Raw genomic sequence first — 24,336 nt, forward strand, 5'->3', positions numbered from 1 at the left:
GAGTTATGCTAGGGCGCTCACACTATAGAACATTTTATAATTGTACTCAACAAATTTTGGATATTATTATTCTCTTATTTTGTATATAAAGTATATATTTTTAGTAATTATATTTTTGGTCATTAGGAAATATGTAATATGATTCACATAGCATACTAGTTAGATTTAATGCTCTATGTGGTTGATATACATCCAGGTGGATAATGTCACACCCATAACAAAAAATATTCTTAATAAAAAATTGTATTACAAAACAAATATATAAATATCAAAAATTTATTAAGTACAATTATAAAATAATCTATAATATGAGCACCCTAACATAAACCTTTATCTTTTTTTATCTTATCTTAAAATATTTATCTAAAAATAAAATTCTTTTTGTCCTTATAAGTATAATTCAACAGTGGTTCAAGTTGTTATATTAAACTAAAAAAAGCAGCCTTTGGAGACAAGGACACCGTTTTGGTGAGTCAACCTACTCACTTATTACCATGCAGTCCCTTGTCTAACTAATATCCATCTTTAAGATGGATGTCAAAAAAAAAAAAAAAGGTTACATCCATTAAAAGTTAAAATAGAGTATGAAGAAAAGAATTCAAAAAATGATATTGATATATTTTTTTTAAAAAATGAACTCTAAAATTTTAGATCGAAAATACCTTTTTTTCTTTGTAGGTAGACCGCACAAAAATAGTGCGGGTCGGCCAACTTACCAAACACTTTTCCTGAAGATAATGATAAGCAAAGTTGCTTAAAAAAAATAAAATTACACGAGTGTAAGGCTGGCTGTATCAAATCTGCAAGTTTAATCTACGTGGCGAAGTTCCAAAAAAATTCATCCTTCCTCTCTTCGATTCGTTGCTCCTTTTTTAAACCAAATATTTCGCCTGGACGGACCTTCACAAATCACAATTATACAAATCCCGTATAAATATCAAACGCCATTTTTTTTTGTCTCTAGAATCTCACAGATAGCGAAAGGAGTCTTCAGATGGTCCTCGCTTCTGTAGCAAATTACGTAACGTAGAGAGCGAAAGAAAAGTACAGGAGCTTTCAACCTCTTCCGACCCGGTACCTCTCTCTCTATATCACTTTTATCCTTCCTCTCTCTAATAACTTTGAACTCTCTCTTTCTAAAAAAATGTTTTTGCAGTCTCGATCGACTGGACAGTGTGCGATATTTTCTTTCGTTCTCCCTATCTCCTGATTCAGACATTGATTTACTGCTTTGTCACTCTGGTACGATTTTTCACTGCGAAGAGTCTGCTTAATTTTGATTGCTTAATCTTTTCTATGTCTAGTATTAGGGCTGCATTGTGTTCTTCAGTTTTCTGAGAGATTACTTCGTATTGGATTCTTTCCACTTCTCTCTCTTGCTGTGTTTTGTTCCTCTGAGTCTTCGTTTTTAATGCGTTTCTGTTATTTGATTTATTATATGGTGCTTGTGAGAAAAAATGATGCTGCATGTGTGTGTTAATCATTTGAGGATTAGAGGTTTGAGTTTTTTGCAGGAAACCCTAATCTAAATTATAATAATGATCTGTGTTGTGTCATATTCGTTTGGGGATGGGGGTGGGGATGATTTGCTAAAGCCCTAAAATTTGAGGCTTACGGTATTTGCAGGATTTGGGCTTCTGTGTAATGGCAGCAGATCAAAACTCCATTCCCAAAGATTTGAGACCTTTGAGCTTTGGTCTAAAGGTTGCAGATGGTAATGGCTCCTCCAGTATCTTGCAACCTGCAGTAGCTCAGGACATTAGTGGTAGCCCTAGGTCTAGGATTGCACTTTACCAAGAGAGACAACAACGAGGGTTTGAGGGCCACTATCCCATGACCTATACTGAGTCTATGGTAACAGGGTTATCTGGGCTGCTCCCTATTTCTTCTTCAGCCATTGAGATACTTGGTAGTTTTAACGCTTTTGCAGGCAATGGTAATGAACCATTAACTGATAGGTTCCCTTACGATATGGCGCAGGGGAGGTCCTTTACACTTAAGAGTAATGCTTCTGATAGTCAATCTAATAATGTCCATCAGCACCAACGACAAACCTCGGTGCCCTCAACCTCTCAGGATTCTCATTGTCCTGAAGCTACTGATGATTTTTCCACCAAAAAAGTGAAGTTTTTGTGTAGTTTTGGGGGCAAAATCCTTCCTAGGCCAAGTGATGGGGTGCTGAGATATGTAGGGGGTCAGACAAGGATCATCAGTCTGAGGAAGGGTATTGGGTTTCAAGAGCTTTTTCAGAAGCTGGTAGATGCATATGGGCAACCTGTTGTCATTAAGTATCAGCTCCCTCAGGAGGATCTTGATGCTCTGATTTCAGTTTCCTGCGATGAAGATTTGGATAATATGATGGAAGAGTATGACAAGCTCTTGGAAAACTCCCGAAAGGGATCGCCGAAGTTTCGTGTCTTCTTGTTTCCAGCCTCAGAGCCTGAATCCTCTGATGTTGTTCAGTATGCAGATCATCAGGAAGCAGGGCAACGATATGTTGAGGCACTGAATGGGATCCCTGAGAGCACCAATAGGATAAAAGAGAGCACAACAAGTGCTACTTCAACTCAAAGTTCTGATTGTCAGTTTAATGGTGATGCTTCTGATAATTTTGTTCCTAGTCAAGGTGATGCAGGCAGCAATCTACTATCTAGCAAGATTCCAGTTAATGATGCTCCAAGATTGGCTAATGATGCTCTGAGGTTGGCTAATGATGCTCCAAGTGTGGTTAACGATGCTCCAAGATCGGCTAATGATGCTCCAAGGTTTGCTAATGGTGATCCAAGGTTGGCTAATGGTGATACGAGGTTGGCCTATAGGTTTCCTAATCAGTTGATTTTTGGGGAAGATGCTGCATCTTCAAGTGCCGCTTCTGTTAATACCAGTGGTCCTTCTGAACCTATGCCCATGTGTTCTATGCTTCGACTTGGGCAAACCCATTCTGTGGATCCAGCAGTTAGGCCAGAAGAGGACCATTTACATGCTAAAGTAGACAATCTCTCTGCTATGCTAAATCTACCTGTTTATGGGTTGTCGACAAGTCCTTCTGAGAGGCCCAATATTTCTTCAACACTAGTCGATTGCAGGCCAGAAGGGCAGCAGATGCCACAAATCGAAGCACATGCTTCTTTAGTAGATGTTCGTCCACCTCCCACATATGTGCATGGTTATGTGGGTGCTCATCCAAGTGCCTATAACTTGAGCAGCTACAGTCCTTACAATAACTCGGACATAAGAATCTCTCCTGAATCAATGAATGCTTCTCAGAGTTCTTCTCTCAGTGCACAACAATCAGTAGTGCATGTGGCTTCAGTTATTGGTGTTGCTGGTGTCTCCTATCCATTTGCACTGGCAGGTTCTTTGGGATATCCTATAGGTGTATGTCCTCCTTCACAGAATTTGTGTGCTGGTCCTTCTTCGCCAAGAGTTAATGGCAAAATTGGAGGTCAACTGTTCGTACCAACACCCCATATACCCATTGAGCATTACATGGAAGAGAGCAGTGCAGGAGCAAGATTTCAACTTAACGGTGACCAGAGTCATAAGGCATTCCAAGTTCCCCAAATTACCCATTCGCCTCCTGTTCAGGTTCAAGGTCAGTCCACCATGGAGAGGCTCATTTGCCAGCCATCGGCACCTGAATGTGTAGTTTTCTCTGAAGAATGGGTAGCCCAGCAAATGGGAAATTCTGGCGATAAGGTGTCTATTCTTGAGGACTGTTTTATGTGCCAAAAGGCACTGCCTCATGCCCATTCTGATACATTGATTCAAGAGCGTGTGAATCCTGTTCCAGAGACAAATTCAGCTCTTCAAAGTCATCATTCTGATGGAAGTCTAAGACTCATGGCTTCACCGAGAGTTGCTGGAGCATTGGGGGAGGGTTCTGCGGCTCCCCCAGTTGAGCATTGGTTAGGTATGGGACGTGGGGCAGTGGCTAGGTTTCAGGGAAACGGAGGAAGTCATGCGAAACTGAATGGGCAGAATGGACATGAAACTGCTGCATCTTCACTGAGACCTCCACGAATTCCTCATGTTCCCGAGCAGCATCTTGATTATGATCAAGTTCCTCAGCAGCAAACAGAAAAACCTGATCACACCAAGTTGTTGTTTACTCAGAACATACCAGTTAAATCTACTGAGGAACTTCCAAAAACTAAACCTTTCGGCTTTACTCATGTTGACAAATCTACTGAGGAACTTCAAAAAACTGAACCTTTGGACTTTACTCATGTTGACAATGCAGTGAACAAGTATGGAGCAGATGATGTGAAACCTCTGTATGATCCATTCTCAAGCAACCACTCATTCTTCCATCAAGAAGATGCATTTGTAATGCCCCATAGCCAGGTTAAGCAAGAGGTGGCAAGGGATAGGACGATTGGTATAGACATACCTCTAGAAAATAGCTTGCTTTTCCCTAGTGCAGAACCCTGCGATCTGGACTCTTCACATGATTTTGCAACGAAAGATGTTTGTCTGAATTCATTGTCACCTGACAATTATAAAACACTCGATGGGAGGTTAAGTGCTTTTCCTGTGAATTCATCGGGGTTGTCTTCAGGGATCGATCAGAGCAAACTACCAATTTGGATGAACTTAGATCATTGTGTGAGAGAAAATCAGCTAAGCGGCAGGACGCAAACAAGTGAAACCTCGGTAGTGGCTAACGTGAATGCTGTCAGAGAAGAAAGGCTGAATGTGCAGCCACAGGTTACTTTGGATTCTATTCGAGTGACTGATCCCTTCAGTGAGCCAGGGATTGTTATGAGTGCGGGGTATGTCAATCCAGGTCAACCATCGATAAATAATGCTCAGTCTGCAGATCCTTCTGCAGCACTTCCCTTAATTGGAAATCCTTCAGTTTCTCATGAGATGTTGAACAACAAGGCCACAGTACCTTGTGGTGATTCTTCATGCGTGAACACTACAAAGGAAAACCCAAGTCAAGAATGGAGAGTCGAAGGTCCACAAGCCTTTACAAGGGGTGCCATCAACAATGTCACTGTTCCTATGAATTGTAACTCAGAAACTGTAATATTGGATCCTGGCCTTGGTAATGGGAAAAAAAGAGATATAACAGCTGCCTCAAACTTGCCCTTCGGTCCATCTGGTTTAGATCGTTGGGACTTGTTACATGGTGTACCTGTGCCTCAACTTGGGGTGTGCAATGTGGAGAACAAAGATATCTCTTTTATGATGGGATTGCCCATTGAAGACCACATGGTTTCTAGGGGCAATTTGGGCAATTTGGGCTTGACATTGGGATTGGATGGAGGCTTGAAAGACTCATCAGATGCGCAAGTTGAAACCAGTTTTCAAAACAAACTGGTCCTGGAGCCAATGCAACAAAGCCATGGTGAGTGTACCTCAAATGCATGCAGTAAATTAAAATTTCTCGTTTCTGTAAGTCCCCAATTTTTATTTTTTAGAATTTCCTTTTTCTAGTAACATTCTTCTTTTTACAGTGAAAAGCTCTTGCGATGAATACATTAAGCAAGAGTTACAAGCAGTCACTGAGGATGTCACGGCATCTGTTCTCTGCTCATCGACTTCATCTGTACCTTCTGCCTCTGTGACTGGTATGAATGGATCTGTTCTTGATATTATCCAAGAAGGAATTCAAGAACTGAAAGCACAAGCATCAAGTCATCTACAGATTGAGGTATTTTATTATTTAAATTTGATAAAATATTTCTACAATTTTTACTGCTATCGTTCATGCAATTAACATGTCCTGCTTTCTTGTGTTTTAGGACATCAATGTTAAAATCTTGGAGAAACCTAATCCTGGTTTAGCATTGAGTGATGGTATTGACAACTTGCAGGTTGTACTTGGAAACTTGGTTACTTCTCCTTTGTTTAGACACACTTATATGTTGACTTTATGCATCTTATATTTTGGGCAGATCATTAAGAACAGTGACCTTGAAGAACTAAGGGAGCTAGGTTCTGGCACCTTTGGGACAGTGTATCATGGAAAGTGGAGGGGCTCAGATGTGGCAATAAAACGAATCAATGACCGGTGTTTTGCAGGCAAGCCATCGGAGCAGGAACGGCTGGTTCGTATGTTCACATAAAAGTTGTTGTTACGATGTAATTCGCATTGTTGATATTTTGTCTTGTTCATATTCCCTGAGCAACATATTAGCATATGTATGTACAGAGGGAAGATTTCTGGAACGAGGCTTGTAAGCTAGCCAATTTGCATCATCCAAATGTTGTCGCATTCTATGGTGTCGTTCTTGATGGCCCTGGAGGTACAGTGGCAACAGTGACTGAATACATGGCCAATGGTTCACTGAGACAAGCTCTACAGAAAAGTGATAAGTATGGCACCACATTGGTCTCCTGTTTATAATGTTGTTGTGTTCCATTCGATTTACTGTAGGTTTAAACAATGTTAATCTTATAAACAGAGATGAGATGCTGTCGTTTGTTACTTACAGGACACTTGATCGGCGTAAACGTCTGCTGATTGCAATGGATGTTGCTTTTGGGATGGAATACTTGCATGGAAAGAACATTGTCCACTTTGATTTAAAAAGTGATAACCTACTTGTCAATCTTAGGGACCCTTACCGTCCTGTATGCAAGGTACACTGCCAAAGTTTAGATTTCTTTGAAGTTGCATTACCTTTTGACTGTTGTATGTTTTCGCAACCAAATGAGATGAAACTGATGCATTCTTTTGGGCTGGAGATTACTGTCATGGGTTTATTTGAAGCTACCAGACCTTTTGCTTGTTTTGGTAGTTCTGAAGCTAGCACTCTTTGTGCTTGATAATGATCCCTTCAAAATTTGTTGAAGTCGTTAACATCCTATTATGGTAATGAACACTAGCACAAGATGATAAATTATGCAGGAGTTTGATTGACATATCTTGATGTGCAGAGAGGATATCATACACTTGCATTCATGTGTGTGCACACAAGTTTGCGATTGCTAGTTGAAATCCTCAATAATTGTGTGGTTTTTGTAATTATGAGTCACACGAGCCTAATGTAGCTTATGTACTGAAACTACATATAAAAGGAACCCTGTGCACTGATAATGACTGTCTGGAAACACCGACAGGTCAAGTACACAATCCTTGCATAGTTTAAGTTCATTACCTAACTTTAATGACAACCTTGGGTAGCTTAGATTTACCAATGAACCTGTGTCTCTTGACCTAATTCTTTGAAAGGCAAGATACTATGTGCAGATGAGTCGACTTAGAATACTAATTTCTTCTCTCAATTGGATTCTATGAACTCCTTTGCTACTACAATCTATAGAAATTCAAGGTGTTATTCTTGCTATTGTAATGGTCTTCTTCCATGGACTTTCCTGGATTCCAGTATACGATACATGTGCCTGGAGATAAACTAAAAAACAGTGTTGGAGCTACAGTTACCTGAATTGTCTTCCCTAGGTAGCGATTCTGGTCATGATTTCATGTTCCCGTGAAGGAATTGCCATAGATCTTACTTCCTGGAAGATAGGAATAACAATTCCACATTTTTTGAATCTCGTTCCGATGCCTTTGGAATCTAGATTCCACCTCACATATTTTGTGTTTCATAGGTGCACAAGACCGTGATTCAACCAATATGAGACCTTGCTTCCAATTTTTAGGAAGCAAGAATTTCAAAAATTTATAACAAGTGCATATTTTTTAAAAGTACAGTATCTATAGATTGGATCATTTAATTCGTGAGGTGGTGCATGAGAAAAAACTCTCATACCCAGTTCTGCAGTAGAGATGGGATTAAAGCAACTAAAAAGAACCAGATTCCGTAAACAACATAGAGGAAGAATGAAGGGAGTATCTTCTTAGGGCAATCATATTTGTTTTGGTAGATACACTATTACGGCACTTGAACCTGCTTGGATCACATCTACACAAATAGAAGCGGGTAGACGAGCAATGACATGATACACTCGTCGTGTGGAAAAATATGGGTACGCGTATTCCCCGACAGACCCGTTACAGTAAGACCCGCAGAACCACGTATGGTTTCGGGAAAGGGATCTCCTAACTATTGGGTTTTTGTAATTATACCAGGTCGAATAGTTCATGAAATGGGCGGAGTGCCAGAAACTGTAGCTAGAAACATAGATGTACTCCTATGAATGTAAAATATACTGAATTATTCGATTTGAATTGGAATTGTCAATTAACCGATAACTGTTTACTCGAAACAAGAAATGATTGCGATCGGGCCACATAGATTGTTTCGTTGATGTGGGCCGAGTCTCGTTCAAGATTCATCCAACAAAATCCCATTTTCTAATCCCAATCAATGCATCACGAGTTCCGTACAGTTCGCTTATAAATATAATTTCTCTCAAATTCATTAAAATTTCATGTACTAATTCCTCAATACATACTATTGTAGAATATTCATGTGGTACCCTCTTAGATTTTGCACATGTGATACATGTTCCTTCTATTTCTCCAAGTAAAGACCTTCGCATCGCGATACCTATCGTATCATTTTGACCTTTCATAAGCGGAGATAGAATGTAACGAACCATAATAAAGACGCTTACTGTCTGCTTTTGATTCAACACACTGCTACTGTAGTGTCCAATTGGATTCTAGTAATTTTAACTTTATTTCCTTTGTTCACTTTAAAAACTCTAGAAAAGTACTTTGTTTCCAATATTTGTGGAGAATTGTATTAAAGGGCACTCCATACATCGACGTCGATGTTAGCGGAGGGCTGTCAACGACATTGATTCCAATAATAGAGGAGTCCAAGGTAAGCAGACTTAATATGTGGAGTCAAGTACTAAGGAAATCTTGCTTATGGATAATCTAAAACCTTAAATCTTTTGCCTTTTGGAACTCGTTTCTTAATAATTTCTAGTCTGGTTCCAAGTGGTTTGGTGTGTGATTCCGTAAGTTAGGAATCTCAATTCCTAGATGATGGGACTGCGATTCCAACAATGTAGGAATCTTGATTCCTATTGGATTGGAGCGTGATTCCAAAATGATAGAAATCCTGCTTCATGTGATATGCATTGTGCGGACAGCAATTCTGACTATCAGCATCATCTGGCCACCCATGATTCTAATTTTGGCTCCTGAAACGGTTCAGAATCACATGAATGTCAACACCTATTTTTTTTTATGAAGAAGTTTCCAACAACTATAGTTGGAGCATTGCTGTTGTGGAGTTGGCGAACTTGCTTTTGCATTATGCAGGGTATTAAGATCATCCTGTTTCAAAGATGTTTTTGTATTAATTTCCCAACTAATTCATGAACTGATAGACTGGGATGTAGTTCAGGTCTGTAATACTTCCATGGTAAAGGACTGTCTAATACGCAATAGGTTATGCATTTCGTGAAACTTTATTTATTGGAACTTCCTAAAGTGGCTAGTATTGCAAATTGGAAATTAGTTCCTCGTAAGTGTTTCCCACAATCTGTGATGTAAGGGACAAACATTGGCCTTCTAATATTTGCTATATGCTCATTGGCCATCCAGAATAAACTTGCCAAAATTTTCTTATCAGTGTTAGTTCCTTTGCCCTCTCAACGTCTTGTTGGATATACAAGGCCAGGCCCCTTACTAAGCATCTCATAGTGCCTGGGTAATTGTGTGATCACTAATCAGTAATTTTCCTTGCTTAACCTATAGTGTTGGTCGCCTTCGAAGAATTTGTTTTTTCCTTGTCAGCTTGATCTTCCTGAATGAAATGTATGCCATATGTGGTGCATGGGGACAGAAGTATATGTCGTTTTTCAATGAGCATTCAACGTTCGACCTCATAATTAGTTTTTGACATTGTTGTTATGAATTGAACAACTTATGAATGGAACAGCTATTTATCAATCAACTCTAAACCATTGATAAAGGCATTTTGCTGTGGAACTAAGATTTCTTCATTGGTCTATTGGTTTCCATAAGGGTCTATTTCTAATTATTAGATTTTGTTTCTTTTCTTCACACTCATTTTGAAATTTATCATTGCATTTGTCATTCCCATGTCGAAGTTTACAAGGAACTACTTTTCCTTACCCTAAACAAAGGTGTTGATTCAACTTGAATATTTCTAATTCCCTTGAGACATGCCACTTTTTTCTTTTTTAAGAGAAAAGAAGAAGAAAAATACAGTTAACATTATCAAAAAAATAGAAGAAGTAAAAATACAGATATGTTGGTTTCAAAATTGTAAATTGTTATCTCCTCCTTTGCAATACAATCACTACATCTGATGTGAAGCCCAACTGTTGTCTAGTGAGAAATCAATCTAAAACATGAGATTGTATAGTCTTAGATTTTTAAGGTTCGTGCATAGTAGATTATTTTTGTTAATGTCCAAAACATCTCTTTTGGTTTTTCCAAACGTTGTTTGCAGTTGCACCACAACTTTTGACTTACAACGATCCAATCCCAACTTGTCCCCGTCCTCCACACTTTCTTTTGCAAAAGTGAATAAAAAAATTGTCAAGCCCTTGTTACAGCAGCTTTGTGCAAGTGCCTTGGTCTTACCTGGTTGAGGGGGCATGACATTTTACCGTTTGCTATCCATGACTTCTAGGTTACAGTTTATGCTTCAATTCATACATAGGCTGCTACTACACTAGGAACGTGGTCATCCCTTCCTTTAAGTTCCTGATTTAAATGATATGCTCTCTCTCTTTGTTCTAACTTGTCAGCCATTTTTTGGGCATCTTCTGTCGAATCCTCTAAGGAAAAATTAAATTTTCTTTGTGGCAATAATTCCTTGCGTAAACTTGGCTTGTTGCTTGCCTTGTTATTGTTAATATAAAAAGTGGCCTCTGACGTCACTACTTGGGATTAACTGTCGCACCAACTTGAATACCTAACTTATGAATCGCCATTTTAAGCTAAATGTGAAATGTTCTTTGCTGTTGGTTTTGACTGACCAAGTTATTTTGGTAGGGTCTGAATGATCTTGTTGAGAGTTACAAAAGATTTCAGCAATGGAAATTGATAAACCCAAACATGAATGTGAATGATTAGACAGTCATGTTTTACCTCACTGAGGTTATGGCCGTTGATAGAGCAGAATGGTAGACTAAGATTCATGTAGTCCACCCCAATTAGTTGGGAAAAAGTTATGATGATGATGATGATGATGGGACAGTTATGTTTTGCCTATGAAACTCAAGGGAACCACATAAAAGCATAGGGTTGATTTTTTTAATTCCCAAGCCTATGTGACTTGTGTCTATAAAAGGGCCACGTTGCAAGAGTTTATGAAGTCGACTAAGGTATTGCTAATCATAGACATGTAGACAAGCATTCCTTGGTGGGATATTGTGGCATCCTTAGTTTCTTCCCCAGAAAAGGTGTATTGCGGCACCTTAGAGACATGCACAGGTCATGAGTAGCTTTCTTGCTGAGTCTTAGTATTTGAGGTTTTTTTCTTTCTTCAATCAAACATATTGAGTTACTTGCTCTATTAATTGGTGTTAGTCGGTGGCCACATAGTTGTTTAGGTTAAGATTTTATCCCATGATCACGATCTCTAAGAAGTCCTTTGTGCATAACCAGTGTTTAAAATGCGGGATGCGGCCAAAAGTGTTAGGGGGGCTGATGCAGCGATGTGGCTCAATGCAGTCCGGATGTGGGTGCATCGCGGAAATGCGGTCAATAAATATAAAGAAATTCTAAAAAATCTAAATTTGAGTTTGTTCCGACTCCAAACGAGCGACGTGTGGGCGTTTGCAAATAATCCCGAGATATGACGAACGCAGCCTCCATGATTGGGGACTGGTTCGGTGAGGTCACATCGGAATAGTGTAAAACCTACCCGTTTGTGGTAATTTAGGCCCAGAGTATTCTTGGAAGGTCTGATTGAGCCCAAATTTGGTCCCAGGGGGTTTTTCGTTGTTCTGGATGCAATGGCAGTGGTCTGTTATTGTTTGGAAGCCCCTGGCATAGGGCTATAGTTATAAGCTCTCTTTTCGGCATGATAGCACTCTTTTCCAAGGTTGTTTAGTTTTAGTCTTATTTTTGAGTATTCCCTTGGTCTGGCGGTGTCTTGGGTACCAGTAGGACCAGGTCGTCACTGGCTCTCTCTTTATTTGCACCTGAGATGTAAGTACGTAAAAAATGACGTATAACACTCATATCACAATTTTTTTTTACAAAAAAACTAAACCATACCACAGAGCCAATAAGGATTTTTCCCACTCTAAAAAACAAAACACGCATGATATTGTTTACCCCTATCACATTTTTTTTTTTTAACAAAACCTTACCATAGAGCCATTAGGGATTACTCTCTAAAAAAAAACAATACACATGATATTGTTTACCCATATCAAAAACTTGTTTTTTGTTTTTTTACAAAAAACAATAAGCCTTTCCCCAGAGCCATTAAGGTATCTCTCTCACTCTAAAAACAAAATAAACTTGATATTGTTTTCCAAGATCACAATTTTTTTTTAAAAGAAAACCATACCACAGGCCACCTGCGCAAGAAGCTAGCAAGTGCTGGAGGGCCCGTTGGCACAAAAGAAGACAAAAGGCTTTTGCTACAAGGCCACCTGCACAAGAAGCTAGTAAGTGCTGGATGGCCCGTTGGCACAAACGAAGATAACAAGCTTTTGCTACAAGGTGACCTGCACAAGAAGCTAGCAAGTGCTGGAGGGCCCGTTGGCACAAAAGAAGATAAAGGCTTTTGCTACAAGGCCACCCTGCACAAGAAGCTAGCAAGTGCTGGAGGGCCCGCTACACTTTTCGCTTTTCTTCCTCGAGGATGGATGGCCGAGATTGTGCGATGGGAATTCCCATCGGCAATATCAGAGCCCTTCATTCGAAGGTAGGACAAACCATGGAATTCAAATAATCACGAAAAAAGGATGGGTTTTAAGACCACGTACAAGCAAATTTAAAAGCACATAGTTTGGAATTTAAAAGCAGATTAGATCAGAGGAGAAATCAAATATATAAAAGGAGAAATCAAATATATAAAAGGAGACGCACTTCTTTGAAATAAAGGGCATTTAGATTAGAGAAATTTCTAAAGAGAGAGCGAGGGAGGGCGAGAGTCAACGTAAGTATACTAAACCAAAATTGATACAATCTGTGAGAGATACAAAGCATATGTTAAAGATGTGTTGCAGCTGTTGCTTCCGCCTTCTACTCTTCGGTGATACCCCAAAAATGGTGATGGCACGAAAAAGGGCAGAAAGAGGCATGCCCTCTATTCTACGGAGATTCTCGTAAAATGGTGATGGTGCGAAAAGGACGGTGATTCTCGGAAAATGATGATGGTGCAAAATAGGGAAGGAAGAGGCCGACCCTCTACTCTATGGTGATTCTCGAAAAATGGTGATGGTGCGAAACATACGGTGATTCTCGGTAAATAGTGCTGGTGCGAAAAAGGACAGCAAGAGGCAAGGGGTAGAGGTTGGTGACTGGTGCAGAGAGAGAAAGAGAGGAAGTGGCGGTGGTGGTTTGGTCTTGAGAGAGAGAGAAAGTGATGGTCTGGTCTTGAGAGAGGGAAAGAGAGGAAGTGGCGGTGGTGGTTTGGTCTTGAGAGAGAGAAAGAGAGGAAGGAAATGGCGGTGGTGGTTTGGTCTTGAGAGAGAGAAAGAGAGGAAGTGGCGGTGGTGGTTTGGTCTTGAGAGAGAGGAAGTGGCAGTGGTGGTCTGGTCTTGAGAGAGGGAGAGAAGAAGTGGCGGTCATGGTCTGGTCTTGAAAGAGAGAGAGAGGAAGTGGCGATCGTGCTCTGGTGTTGAGAGAGAGAGAGGGGAAGTGGCGGTGGTGGTCTGGTCTTGAGAGAAAAAGAGAAGGAAATCGCGGTGGTGGTCTGCTCTTGAGAAAGAGAAAGAGAAGGAAATCGCGGTGGTGGTTGGTCTTGAGAGAGAGAAAGTGAAGGAATCGCGGTGGTGGTCTGGTCTTGAGAGAGAGAAGAAGAAGATGTGGTGTGATGAAGAAGATAGAGTGAGGAAGCTTGGGGAATGGAAGTGACTTGGTGGGAAATGATGGAGGGGGGTGGGGGGGTTTATGGGGTTTATCAAGGCATGAGAGAGGGGGGGGGGGGGGGGGGGGTGAGTGAGGTTAGATTTTCAATAGATTTCGATGACGGCGGCATTAAATGCTACAATCATGGTATATATAGACCGATCAGGTCGTGGATGGGTTTGATCGGGTCGAATCCGGACTCAGACCCGAATCGATAAGTTAATATATAATATTATATATTTTTGGGAAAATTTCGTACTGACCCTTGATTCCCCATCTGATTTCACGGTAGACCCTCCTTCTATTTTTTTTTCAAGTAACATGAAAAAACTCTCAAGTATTTCATTATACCCCCTCATCTCTTCTCTCCCATGTTTATTCACTTTTGGCCACAAAAACTAGCTCCAACAAATTGTTTTATTCCATCTCATTTATTTCCAACACCTTTATTTCCAATTAAAAAAAGCTTTTGTATTGAGATAGAATAAAACAATTTGTTGGGGCTAGTTTTTGTGGCAAAAAGTGAATTAACATGGGAGAGAAGAGATGAGGGGGTATGACGAAATACTTGAGGGATTTTTAATGCCGCTTGAAAGAAAAATAAGAGGGTCTACAGTGAAATAAAATGGGGAATTAGGGGTCTGTACGAAATTTTCCCTATATCTTTTATAATGTATATATTAATTATGTTATAATATATATATTAATATTTAATATATAATATAATAAATATTATCAAATATAGTACATAATATAATATATGATATTTATACTCGTATCAGAGGCACATTAGACAGTATAAGCCGATTTTATGGGTATAGACTATAGAGTATAGACTCGAATAGCTTTCCAGTCTAAGTTTTGGACCTGGATATAATATAAGACATTTATATAAGGATGTGGTTTCTCTAAGGTTGCAACCTTAAACAATCCAATTAAGGTGCACCGCCAAATTTTATCATAACATGAAATTTTTGCGTAATTTTTTTTTTGGATTATCTTAAAATCTATTTTCATCTTTAATTATAAAATTTGAAACTTTAAAAATGGTTAAAATCAAGTAGATCTATGAACATATGAAAATCTTGAAAATTGAACGGCTAGATAATGTGTTGCGAGATGCACTATTTCTGAGACTTAAATGTTTTTTTTTTTTTTTTTTCATATTCATGCAACTTGATGTCGAGATGATCGATTGGAGGGTTTTTCAACATTAAAACAACCTTTTCCGATGGATTTTTGAGGTGCATATGTAATTCTACAGTTTAAGGTTGCAACCTTATATAAACTTTTTTCATATAATACAAAATAATATAATATTATAAATATTATATGTTATATATTAAATATGTGTTACATATAATATATAGTATAATATAAGACATTGTATATTAATATATATTAATATAATATAAAGTATTATTATATTCTATATTAATATAAGACATTTATATATTTTATTGCAGATAAGTAGTTCCCATTTATATATTTTATTGCAAGTAAGTAGTTCCCATTGTAAGGGAGCTCGCGGACTACCTTTACATTGCATGGTCCCTTACCACAGTGTAGAGCACCTTGACTGCATACCTTAATGAGAAGAATCCAGTATTGTTATTTTATTGCCGATAAGTAGTTCCCATTGGCATCTAAGGTATGGACTATGGAGTACTGACCCCACTCTATCCAAGGGTGTCCAAGGCACATGACCTATACTTGGTTTAGGACGTCGTCATGCTGTATGGTCCACCCCACAGTCCACAGTACCTTCTCTTTGATGCGATGTCACCCTGGTGTATGGGACAGATACTAGTAGATTGTAATTAGTGTGTCATATTTACCATCATCTACTTTAGGTCGGTAAGGGAGCTAGCGGACTACCTTTATATAATAATATAATTATTATTTATAAATATATATTTATAAATAATAAGTATATTATATATAAGATATTTATAAATAATAAGTATATTATTTATAAGATATTTATATATTATATTATTATATAATACAATACTATAAATGTTATAAAATATAAAATTAATATAATAAATATATATGTTATATAATATTTAATATAATATATAAATTTTATATAAATATTATATATAATGTTTATTTAAAATGTCTACGTGAATTTATAAAGGACTCATAGGGCCCATCATGGTTAACCTTAACATTCCAATATTAAATAGAGACTAGAATGGGATAGAGATACTGTCGAACTTCCCATTTTATAAAAACAAAAAGAACCATAGCGCGGGAGAGAGAGACACCTGTAATGGAATTCTGTGAACTAAAGTACTAGAGTAGGGAAATGAGCACGTGAAGTACATTCTTACATACAGTGATGGTACTAAAGCTCCACGTCACTATGAACTTATAATGCCTCCTCATTTTCACAACCGTTTCTCCTCATTCTCTTAACTTTAAAGGTTGAAGCCTAAAAATGGCAAGCTTCAGTATGGTTAATGGATTACTATTAATAGTCCGTCGTCACTCTCAACGCAGGGACTATTGATGCCATCAAAAACTTTGATGGCATAGAAACAAGTCATCATGAGCATTTAACTCATTAAATGCTCAATATTTTCCCAACTTTAGAAGCTTATTGGGTTGACATTGAGCATATAAAACCCAAGCTTTATGGATTATTATCATTGATTCGCCGCTCACTGTAGGGGCTACAATTTTAGGTGGACCTGGTGGCCATCAGCAAACTCGGTGGTACAGCAACACGTCACCCTCGAGTTGGTTATTATTAACTATGCGATATTATCAAGTTCGTTATTAGTAACTATGGGTTATGGGTTATTATCAATAGTTCATTAAGGATTACTATTTTGGGTGGTACGGCAACACAATAAATGCTCATCATTATCCCACTTTTCAAAAGTATGAAAGTGTGAATTAGGTTATTGGATTGAAGAACTAAGCGCGAGTTTGGTTGTTATGGATTATTATCCATGGTCCATCACCTCACCATAGGGACTATTGATTTTGGGTGGACCCATGGGCGTCAATAAATCTGTGGTATGGCAATTTTATAAATTACACGTGGATGGCAATAAAAACATATTAGTGATCTTGAGTATAAAGGTCATGTACAAGTCTCCGTTAATACAATGTTCAAATCTATTTACCCAAACATAATCGCCTTTGTCGGTTAGGGTAAAATATCACTAAGGGTAAAATTGAAAAAATCCATTGGTCATTATTAAGTTTTTAATGCGAAAATCTCATAGAATATTATCCATATACAATCTCCCAAATATCAAATCCCACTCATTTTTTCCCTCTCCCTCTCCCTCTCTCTCTTTACGTGGATGGCTTTTGAACCTACCACGTGGATCATTATTGAATCTACGGTGTACCAATACCTCTTCCCTATCACCCTCTCTCTCTCCCTAAAACTCCAATAGGAAAGTCTCTGTCCTTCCTGCCCGAAGCCCCAAACTCATAAAACCTGCAGTCCCCGTACAACTTGTCCTGTACAATCTCTCTCTCTCACCCCCTCTACAACTCCCTTGCATCTTTCTCTCTCTCCAACATATTCCTCTCCCTCACAGCTTCTGTCCTCTCTCCCCTTTTCTCTCTCTTGCCTCTCGCCACCACCTATCTCTCTCCCTATGGAAAAATACATTAACCTGCTAGTTTTCTGCCCCATTTTACAAGGAGCTTATGAAAAATATGGCTTCGATTTCAATGGCAGTATGGTGTTTCCATGTGAGGTGGGTTTTTTCAGGCAGTATTGATTTTGGAGAAAAACGAGCCGAAAATCGAGAATCTCAGTCTCGATGAAGATCTGAAGCTTTGTAATGAAATGGGTTCTGATGCGATTTGTTAAAGGAATACTACTAGCCCACAATTCTGCCCTTTGTTGCAGAAAGCTAGGGTTTAATGGCAGTTTTTTAGCATCCGTTTTTTTGGGGGGTGGGTTTTGATTTGTAAAGAGGGGAAGAGATTAGCTCACATATGAATATGGGGCTAGCAGTTCCTCACGCTCTTCTGGACTTCAAATCCCATTCTTAGAGATCATCTCCACCATCGATTCTCTGAAGTCCCCTTCTGCATTCATTGTCCTCTTCACGACTGCCTTACTCTTTGCAACTCATTTGCCTTTGATAGCTCCCTGTGTCAAATGGCTATTTCTAACCTTAGATATCCTGCTTAAATTGAGCCCTTCCTCTCTCTTAGTTGGCTCTTTATTTATGTGATCTTTTTCTTCCATTAGTTCTGGACTCCATCTTTTGCTCCTTTGGAATGTGCATATGTGATCCTCTTGCCTTTCACTGCTTTCCTTGATGGTGGAACTTGGACTCCTCTGATTGTTTACACGTGGTTTGGTGGTCCTCCTAGAGGTAAAGCCTGTTGTCGTGTTATCTGTGCATTTATCAGATTTTTCTTCATTCTCCTTTGCTTGAAAACTGTTTCCCTCTCCGTTTGAATGGTTTTTTGGCCAAATGATAGGTTTTTCTACTGGATGCTTCGGCAAAATGCCACAAATTATGCAGAGATTTTCCAGCAACATTCACTGGAATTTGCCGTTCACTTCCACCCAAAGTTGCAGAAGAAAAACTTGATTTGGGACTATCACGGCTCTCACAAACTCCCTTGGAAATTCATGGGCTCAGAAAAACCATCAATCTTTGCTTTAAAGGATTCATTCTCATTAAGGAGAGGAAGCAATGAATTGTTTATCAGTTCTTCTGTTCCATCTTTGTTTTCTACTGATGTTACTCTTTGATATTAATTGGAGACAGATTTCAACTTGAAAATTCAGAGGGAACGGTGTTTTCACTGGATTTGTAGAATCCATCATTGGCTGGTTTTCTTCTATAAGTAAATTGTTGGTCATTAGAGCAATTTGTGCCTTTGCAGGTTAGATTGGTTGTGTTCTTGAACGTAAGGAACCGGTCGTAGGGGTTGAGCAGAGAGAAACCAGCGAGATGTGTTCTTCCCCATTTTGGTCTTCCAAGGCGATGATTATTGTGATGCTTTACGCTCTCTGTCTCTCTCCAAAAGTTAAAAAATAACTTCTACAGGGACAGGTTGTAGGATGGACTGAAGTTTTTATAGGGAGAGAAAAAAAATGAAGTTAACGTGCTAAATTTTAAATTCTGATGGTTCACACCACTATTTGTGGCAGGGTCATATAGGATCACCACTCTTTTCTTATATGGAACACATAAAGTTGTTTCCTTCTTTGTTATCTAGTTTTGTTTTTCTATTTTTCCTTTATTTTTTTAGGAACCCACTTTCCTTGTTTTCATGGGTCGGCTATCTTAACTTTAGAGTTTCATTTCATTTCATTTCAGTAAGCATTTGTCAATGAAATTTTGTATTGAGTTGTCTTGCTTGAAATTTTTATTTGTACCCACTTTCCTTAATTTTTCATGGGTAGTCTACCATGTATTTGCTCAAAACATTTCTTGAAAGTTTTTTCTTATGCTAATTCTTAGCAACCGTCTCTCTTTACTCTCTCTTTCCCTCGTCCCCCACAGCTGGCCAATCTCTCTACTCTTTCTCTCCACCCCCTGCCATTCTTTTTCTCTCACTCCCCTGCTATGCCTCTTCCATTTTTTTTGTATCCTCTCTCTCTCTCTCTCTCTTAATGGACTTTCTCTCTCTTTTGCTGGCTTGCTTTCATGGAGGGAGAAACTAAAAGCATGTAAAAAGCAAAGAAAAACAGAAAATAACAATAATGGGTTTCACTCTCAGTCTCCGATTGTCTCGGACCAAACCTCTAATAAATAAAGTCACAAGAACCACATATATTGGTCCCACCATTTTGGCAAGAACACCAATCATTATGGGGGAACCCAATATCACATTGACAATCGCACTATCTTGGATAAAGGGATGGCCACCGGTAAGCGATAGTGTTCCCTTGTCTTAGTATGCAGCGATAGTGTTCCCTTGTCTTAGTATGCAGTCCACATGTTGGTGAAATACTTGAACGTGGTGATTTGCTTCAACCTAAACTCTACAGCTAAGGATGCATTTATATGCAAACCGCACCCTTATTTTAAAGTTCCGAGTCTTTTGACTTCAGACTATCTCTCAGTGGATTACGTCCCACAGTTAATGAAACATAGTACATTTGATTTTTTATTGGTCAATAGTTGTGAATAAATGAATAAAAGAAAATTGCATCCTGTAACTTGTATATAGTCCAACTCCAACTCAAAAAATTGGATGCTCTGGTGTCGTGGGGACTAGGGATTGCTTCTCCTAATAAAAAAAATGGTTTCAAAGATAAATAATGTTCTCAAAAAAAAATTTATTATGAAAAAATCATATTGCAAAACAAACATATAGTGTTATGTTCCTTGTCATAATGAGCGTGAAGATGTGGAATATTTAAGTATGAATTATTATAAAATTATGACTTACAATCTCTTTGTGGAATACATTTGACAATTATTGAGTGGTCAATAGTTGTGAAAAGGATGAGTAAAGAATATTTGCATCTTGTATCTTGTGATTAGGTGAAAAGATCGAGTACAAGATCATTGCTTGTAACGTGTGATTAGGTGTCCTCCTCGAGATAATTTGATGCTGTCGTGTAGTAGGGACAGCTTCTCTTAAACAAATAAATAAAAAGGAATTCACATAAAACACATGTTCTCCTAAACAAAAAATATTATTAAAAAAACATAGTGCGAAAGTAACAAATTGAGCTGTGTGCTTTTTAATGAGGGTAAGGATGTGGAATACTTAGTCTTAACTCTTAACTCTAAATAACTCTTAATGATCACATGGCCACGTCCTCTTAGTTCCACAAAATCTATGCCAAAAAATCTAAACTTCAAATGGTCCGATAGTTATTAAGTTATAACTGCCTTTGTTACCTGCAAACGACATCACCGTTACGTTTAGTAGTTAGTACTTTAACTCTAAATAGTTAAATTTGATAGTTCATTCTCTTGAAGGGGCGAGTTGGTCTTCCAGTGCTAGCTTTGCCAACCACGGTCTCCTCAGATGATACACTAACACATGTCGATGCCACCATCTTTCCTTTATGCACAACATGCAGCCTTGTAGCTGCGACACTGCCTATAGGTCCTATATCACACACACTTATGGCTTGAGCTTGAGAAAACGCAAACTCCTCTAATGTCTAAACAATTTAGTGACACCTGACACTTCTTAAATGGTATTGCAGTACTCCTTATGTCTAAAAAATCTATCCAGCGACACCTGACCAACTCGCCCCTTCTCTTCACACCTGACCAGCTCAAAGTCGACTAGGTTCCCCCATCTCTTCACCCTCCCCCTCTTTGAGACGGTCAGCTAGATTAGCCTCTCTCTCTTCCCCATTTCCAACACAATGAAGATTATCTCTTGGAATATCAGAGGTCTGGGACATCCCTCCAAAAGGAAGGTTGTCAAGAACCTGGCATTGAAGCACCTTCCCATTATCCTTGCCCTTACTGAAACCAAATCACTTGCGCCTTCTCTCTCCCTCATTCGTCAGGAATGGGTTAGGAGGCCTTGTCAGCGGGTAGTCCTACCTGTGGAAGGAGCTTCAGGGGGAATTTGGGTGATCTAGGATCCCACAGATCATCTCTTACATTCCTCACATATAGGGGAATTCTTTGTAACCATTCTACTGTCTCGTGTTTCCGACGGTCTAAAATGGAAATTCTCGGCCATTTATAGCCCCGACTCTTCTTCCATGCGGCCTCGCCTTTGGACCGAACTTGACTTTGTGGCCTCCCTCCCTCACCCTGTTTGGTGCCTGGGTGGAGACTTCAACATTACACGTTGGTCCCACGAACGAAACTCCAGTTCCCATATTTCTCAGGGCATGACGGATTTCTCGGATTTCATTTTTAGGAATGACCTCCTAGATATCCCTCTTCAAGGTAACGGTGTCACCTGGTCCAATCACTCCCCTTAACCTACCCTTTCTAAATTTGACAGGTTCCTCATAGCCTTGAATTGGGAGGAAAGGTTTCCAGGATCCCATGCCATAGCCTTCCCCAAACCCACTTCTGACCATTGTCCCATCCTCCTTAGCACCATATCCCTGAATAAAGGACCTAAACCTTTCTGATTCGAACTGGCTTGGCTAGAAGAAAAATCCCTAACATCCTTGATCCCCATCTGGTGGAACTCTTTCTCTGGCCAGGTGACGGGAAGAGCAGGTTTTCTTAAAGCATCTCTCAAATCATGGAGTCGGTCACTTCCTGGGAACTACTCTCAAATTAAGTCCTTCCTTCTTAAGTCCATACAAGAATTGGATTGCCTAGAAGAGTCCCGTCCTTTGACAACCACTGAAGCAGACCTGAGAACCCAAACCAAACTCAAATACCTCTCTACCCTCAAAAAAGAAGAGCTCTACTGGTACCAAAGATCAAGAGTCAGTTGGCTCAAAGCAAGGGACCATAATACCAGTTTCTTCCACATAATAGCAAATTGTCGCAGGTGGGACAATTGTATTTCGACCATCAAGGTCAATAATTGTTATTTGGACCAGCTGGGAGAAATCGAGTCGGCCATCCTATCTTTTTCCAGAATCATTATTCTGCCTGGAGTGGTTCTAGACTTGCCATGACTGACCTAGACTTTCAGACCCTATCTGAAGAACATGCTCTATGGCTGGAACGCCCCTTCCTAGAAGAGGAAATTGTGAAAGCCATGGATGACCTAGCCAAAGATAAAGCTCCTGGCCCTGATGGGTTTCACGTTGCCCCCTTTAAATTTTTTTGGGAAACTTTCACCCTGACTTCATGAGCTTCTTTACAGAATTCTTCAATCGGGGCATACACAATAAATCCATTAATGCCACTTTCATCGCTTAGGTACCTAAGGTAGAAGGGGCTGAGGAACTTAAGGACTTCCGTCCCATCAGTTTGCTCAACTCCTTGTATAAAATTTTGGTTAAGGTGTTGGCCTCAAGACTACAACAGGTCCTTCCCTCAATCATCTCATCTTCTCAGGCTGCCTTCATTAAAAATAGACAGATCCTTGATGGGGCGTTGATTGCCCATGAATGTATACATTCAAGGCACTTGGCCAAATTGCCTGATCTCATCTTTAAGATCGACTGGGAGAAAGCATACGGCTATGTTAACTGGTCTGTCTTGGACGAGACAATGGCAATGATGGCTTCCGAGTTCAGTGGAGAAAGTGGATGAGAGGTTGCTACTCTCACCCATTTTTTTCGATTCTCATCAACGGAACCCCTAAAGGCTACTTTCCCTTATCGAGGGGTCTACGTCAAGGGGATCTCGTGTCCCCTTTTCTCTTCACTATCTCGGCCAAGGTCTTTAGTCGTTCCTTGGGCCATCTATACTAGGCTGGTCTCCTCACAGGTTTTAAAACTTCACACCGGGGGCCTATTGTGTCGCACCTCAATACGCAGACGACACATTAGTTTTCCTTGATGCTTCTTCCCAAGAAGTGGAAAACTTGAGGCTCTACCTCAAATGTTTTCAATTGGCCATTGGGTTTAAGGTCAATATGGAGAAATAAAAAATGATGGGACTAGCGATTGACAACGGCCAAATCAGAGAGCTCATTCCATCTTGGGCATGCAAAGTAGATGACCTCCGAACTACCTACTTGGGCCTGCCGCTGGGGTTGGGAAAACCGAAAAAGAGACACTGGTCCCATGTCATCGACAAGGTAGATAGACGGTTGGCTGGGTGGAAAGGGAGATATCTCTCTCAAGCCGGAAGAATCACTCTCATCAAAGCAACCCTTGCTAATGCCCCTGTGTACCTTATGTCTCTTTTTCAAATACCAACTTCAGTAGCCAACTGGCTTGACCAACTCATGAGGAACTTTCTCTGGTCGGGGCAGGTTGATAAAACTAAGTTTCATCTTATTTACTGCGACAAGGTCTGTTTACCCAAACAACAGGGGGTTTTGGGGATCATACTCGTAAGAAAACATAACCTGGCCCTCTTAGGAAAATGGTGGTGGCGTTTAGCTGCCCAAACGAACACTCTCTGGGCTCAGGTACTACGGAGTAAGTACAAGATTCCTGAACACACTTGGGTGCCAGAGAGAAGACCTTGGTCCAATGCAGCAGGTGCATGGAATCTTTTACCTCCTCCCTCGCATTGTTCAAAAAATTCATCAGGCTTCACCCGAGAGAAGGTACAAGAGTGCGCTTTTGGTCGGACTTCTGGCTTGGTCATGCACCATTGAGGAACCGCTTTCCATCCCTTTACTTTATGGCAGTGAATAGAGACACCACATTAGAGGAGGAATTGATACCGGAGGGAGGTCGAAGAGTGTGGCAACCCTCATTCAGAAGAAACCTCTCTGAGGAGGAAAGAAAACCACTTTCTCTCGCTATTGGCACTCTTGCACCATACTTTTCTCCCTGTTCAAGGTAGGGATCAGTTGGTATGGTCCCTCGTTCCTTCAGGGGAGTATATGGTGGC

At 39.7% G+C, this 24,336-nt stretch overlaps 1 protein-coding gene across 9 annotated transcripts in view; it reads left to right on the forward strand.

Moving 5' to 3' along the window:
- Nucleotides 1–771: 771 nt before the first annotated feature.
- Nucleotides 772–24,336, forward strand: part of LOC18438588 (RAF-like serine/threonine-protein kinase PRAF) — a 29,250-nt gene continuing 5,685 nt past the window's right edge. The window contains exons 1-8 of one of the 9 annotated variants that reach the window (XM_020670058.2): nucleotides 772–1,074; nucleotides 1,157–1,242; nucleotides 1,627–5,356; nucleotides 5,466–5,662; nucleotides 5,754–5,825; nucleotides 5,907–6,059; nucleotides 6,164–6,327; nucleotides 6,447–6,594. In XM_020670058.2, the coding sequence (XP_020525717.2) occupies nucleotides 1,645–5,356; nucleotides 5,466–5,662; nucleotides 5,754–5,825; nucleotides 5,907–6,059; nucleotides 6,164–6,327; nucleotides 6,447–6,594 (4,446 nt within the window). In that variant the 5' untranslated portion in view covers nucleotides 772–1,074; nucleotides 1,157–1,242; nucleotides 1,627–1,644. The other 8 variants (XM_088853613.1, XM_088853615.1, XM_088853616.1 and 5 more) reach the window with 8 other exon arrangements.

This window comes from Amborella trichopoda, chromosome 12 (assembly GCF_054954075.1).
Source record: "Amborella trichopoda isolate Santa Cruz 75 chromosome 12, AtrichopodaSantaCruz75HAP2 v2.0, whole genome shotgun sequence".
NCBI lineage: Eukaryota > Viridiplantae > Streptophyta > Magnoliopsida > Amborellales > Amborellaceae > Amborella > Amborella trichopoda.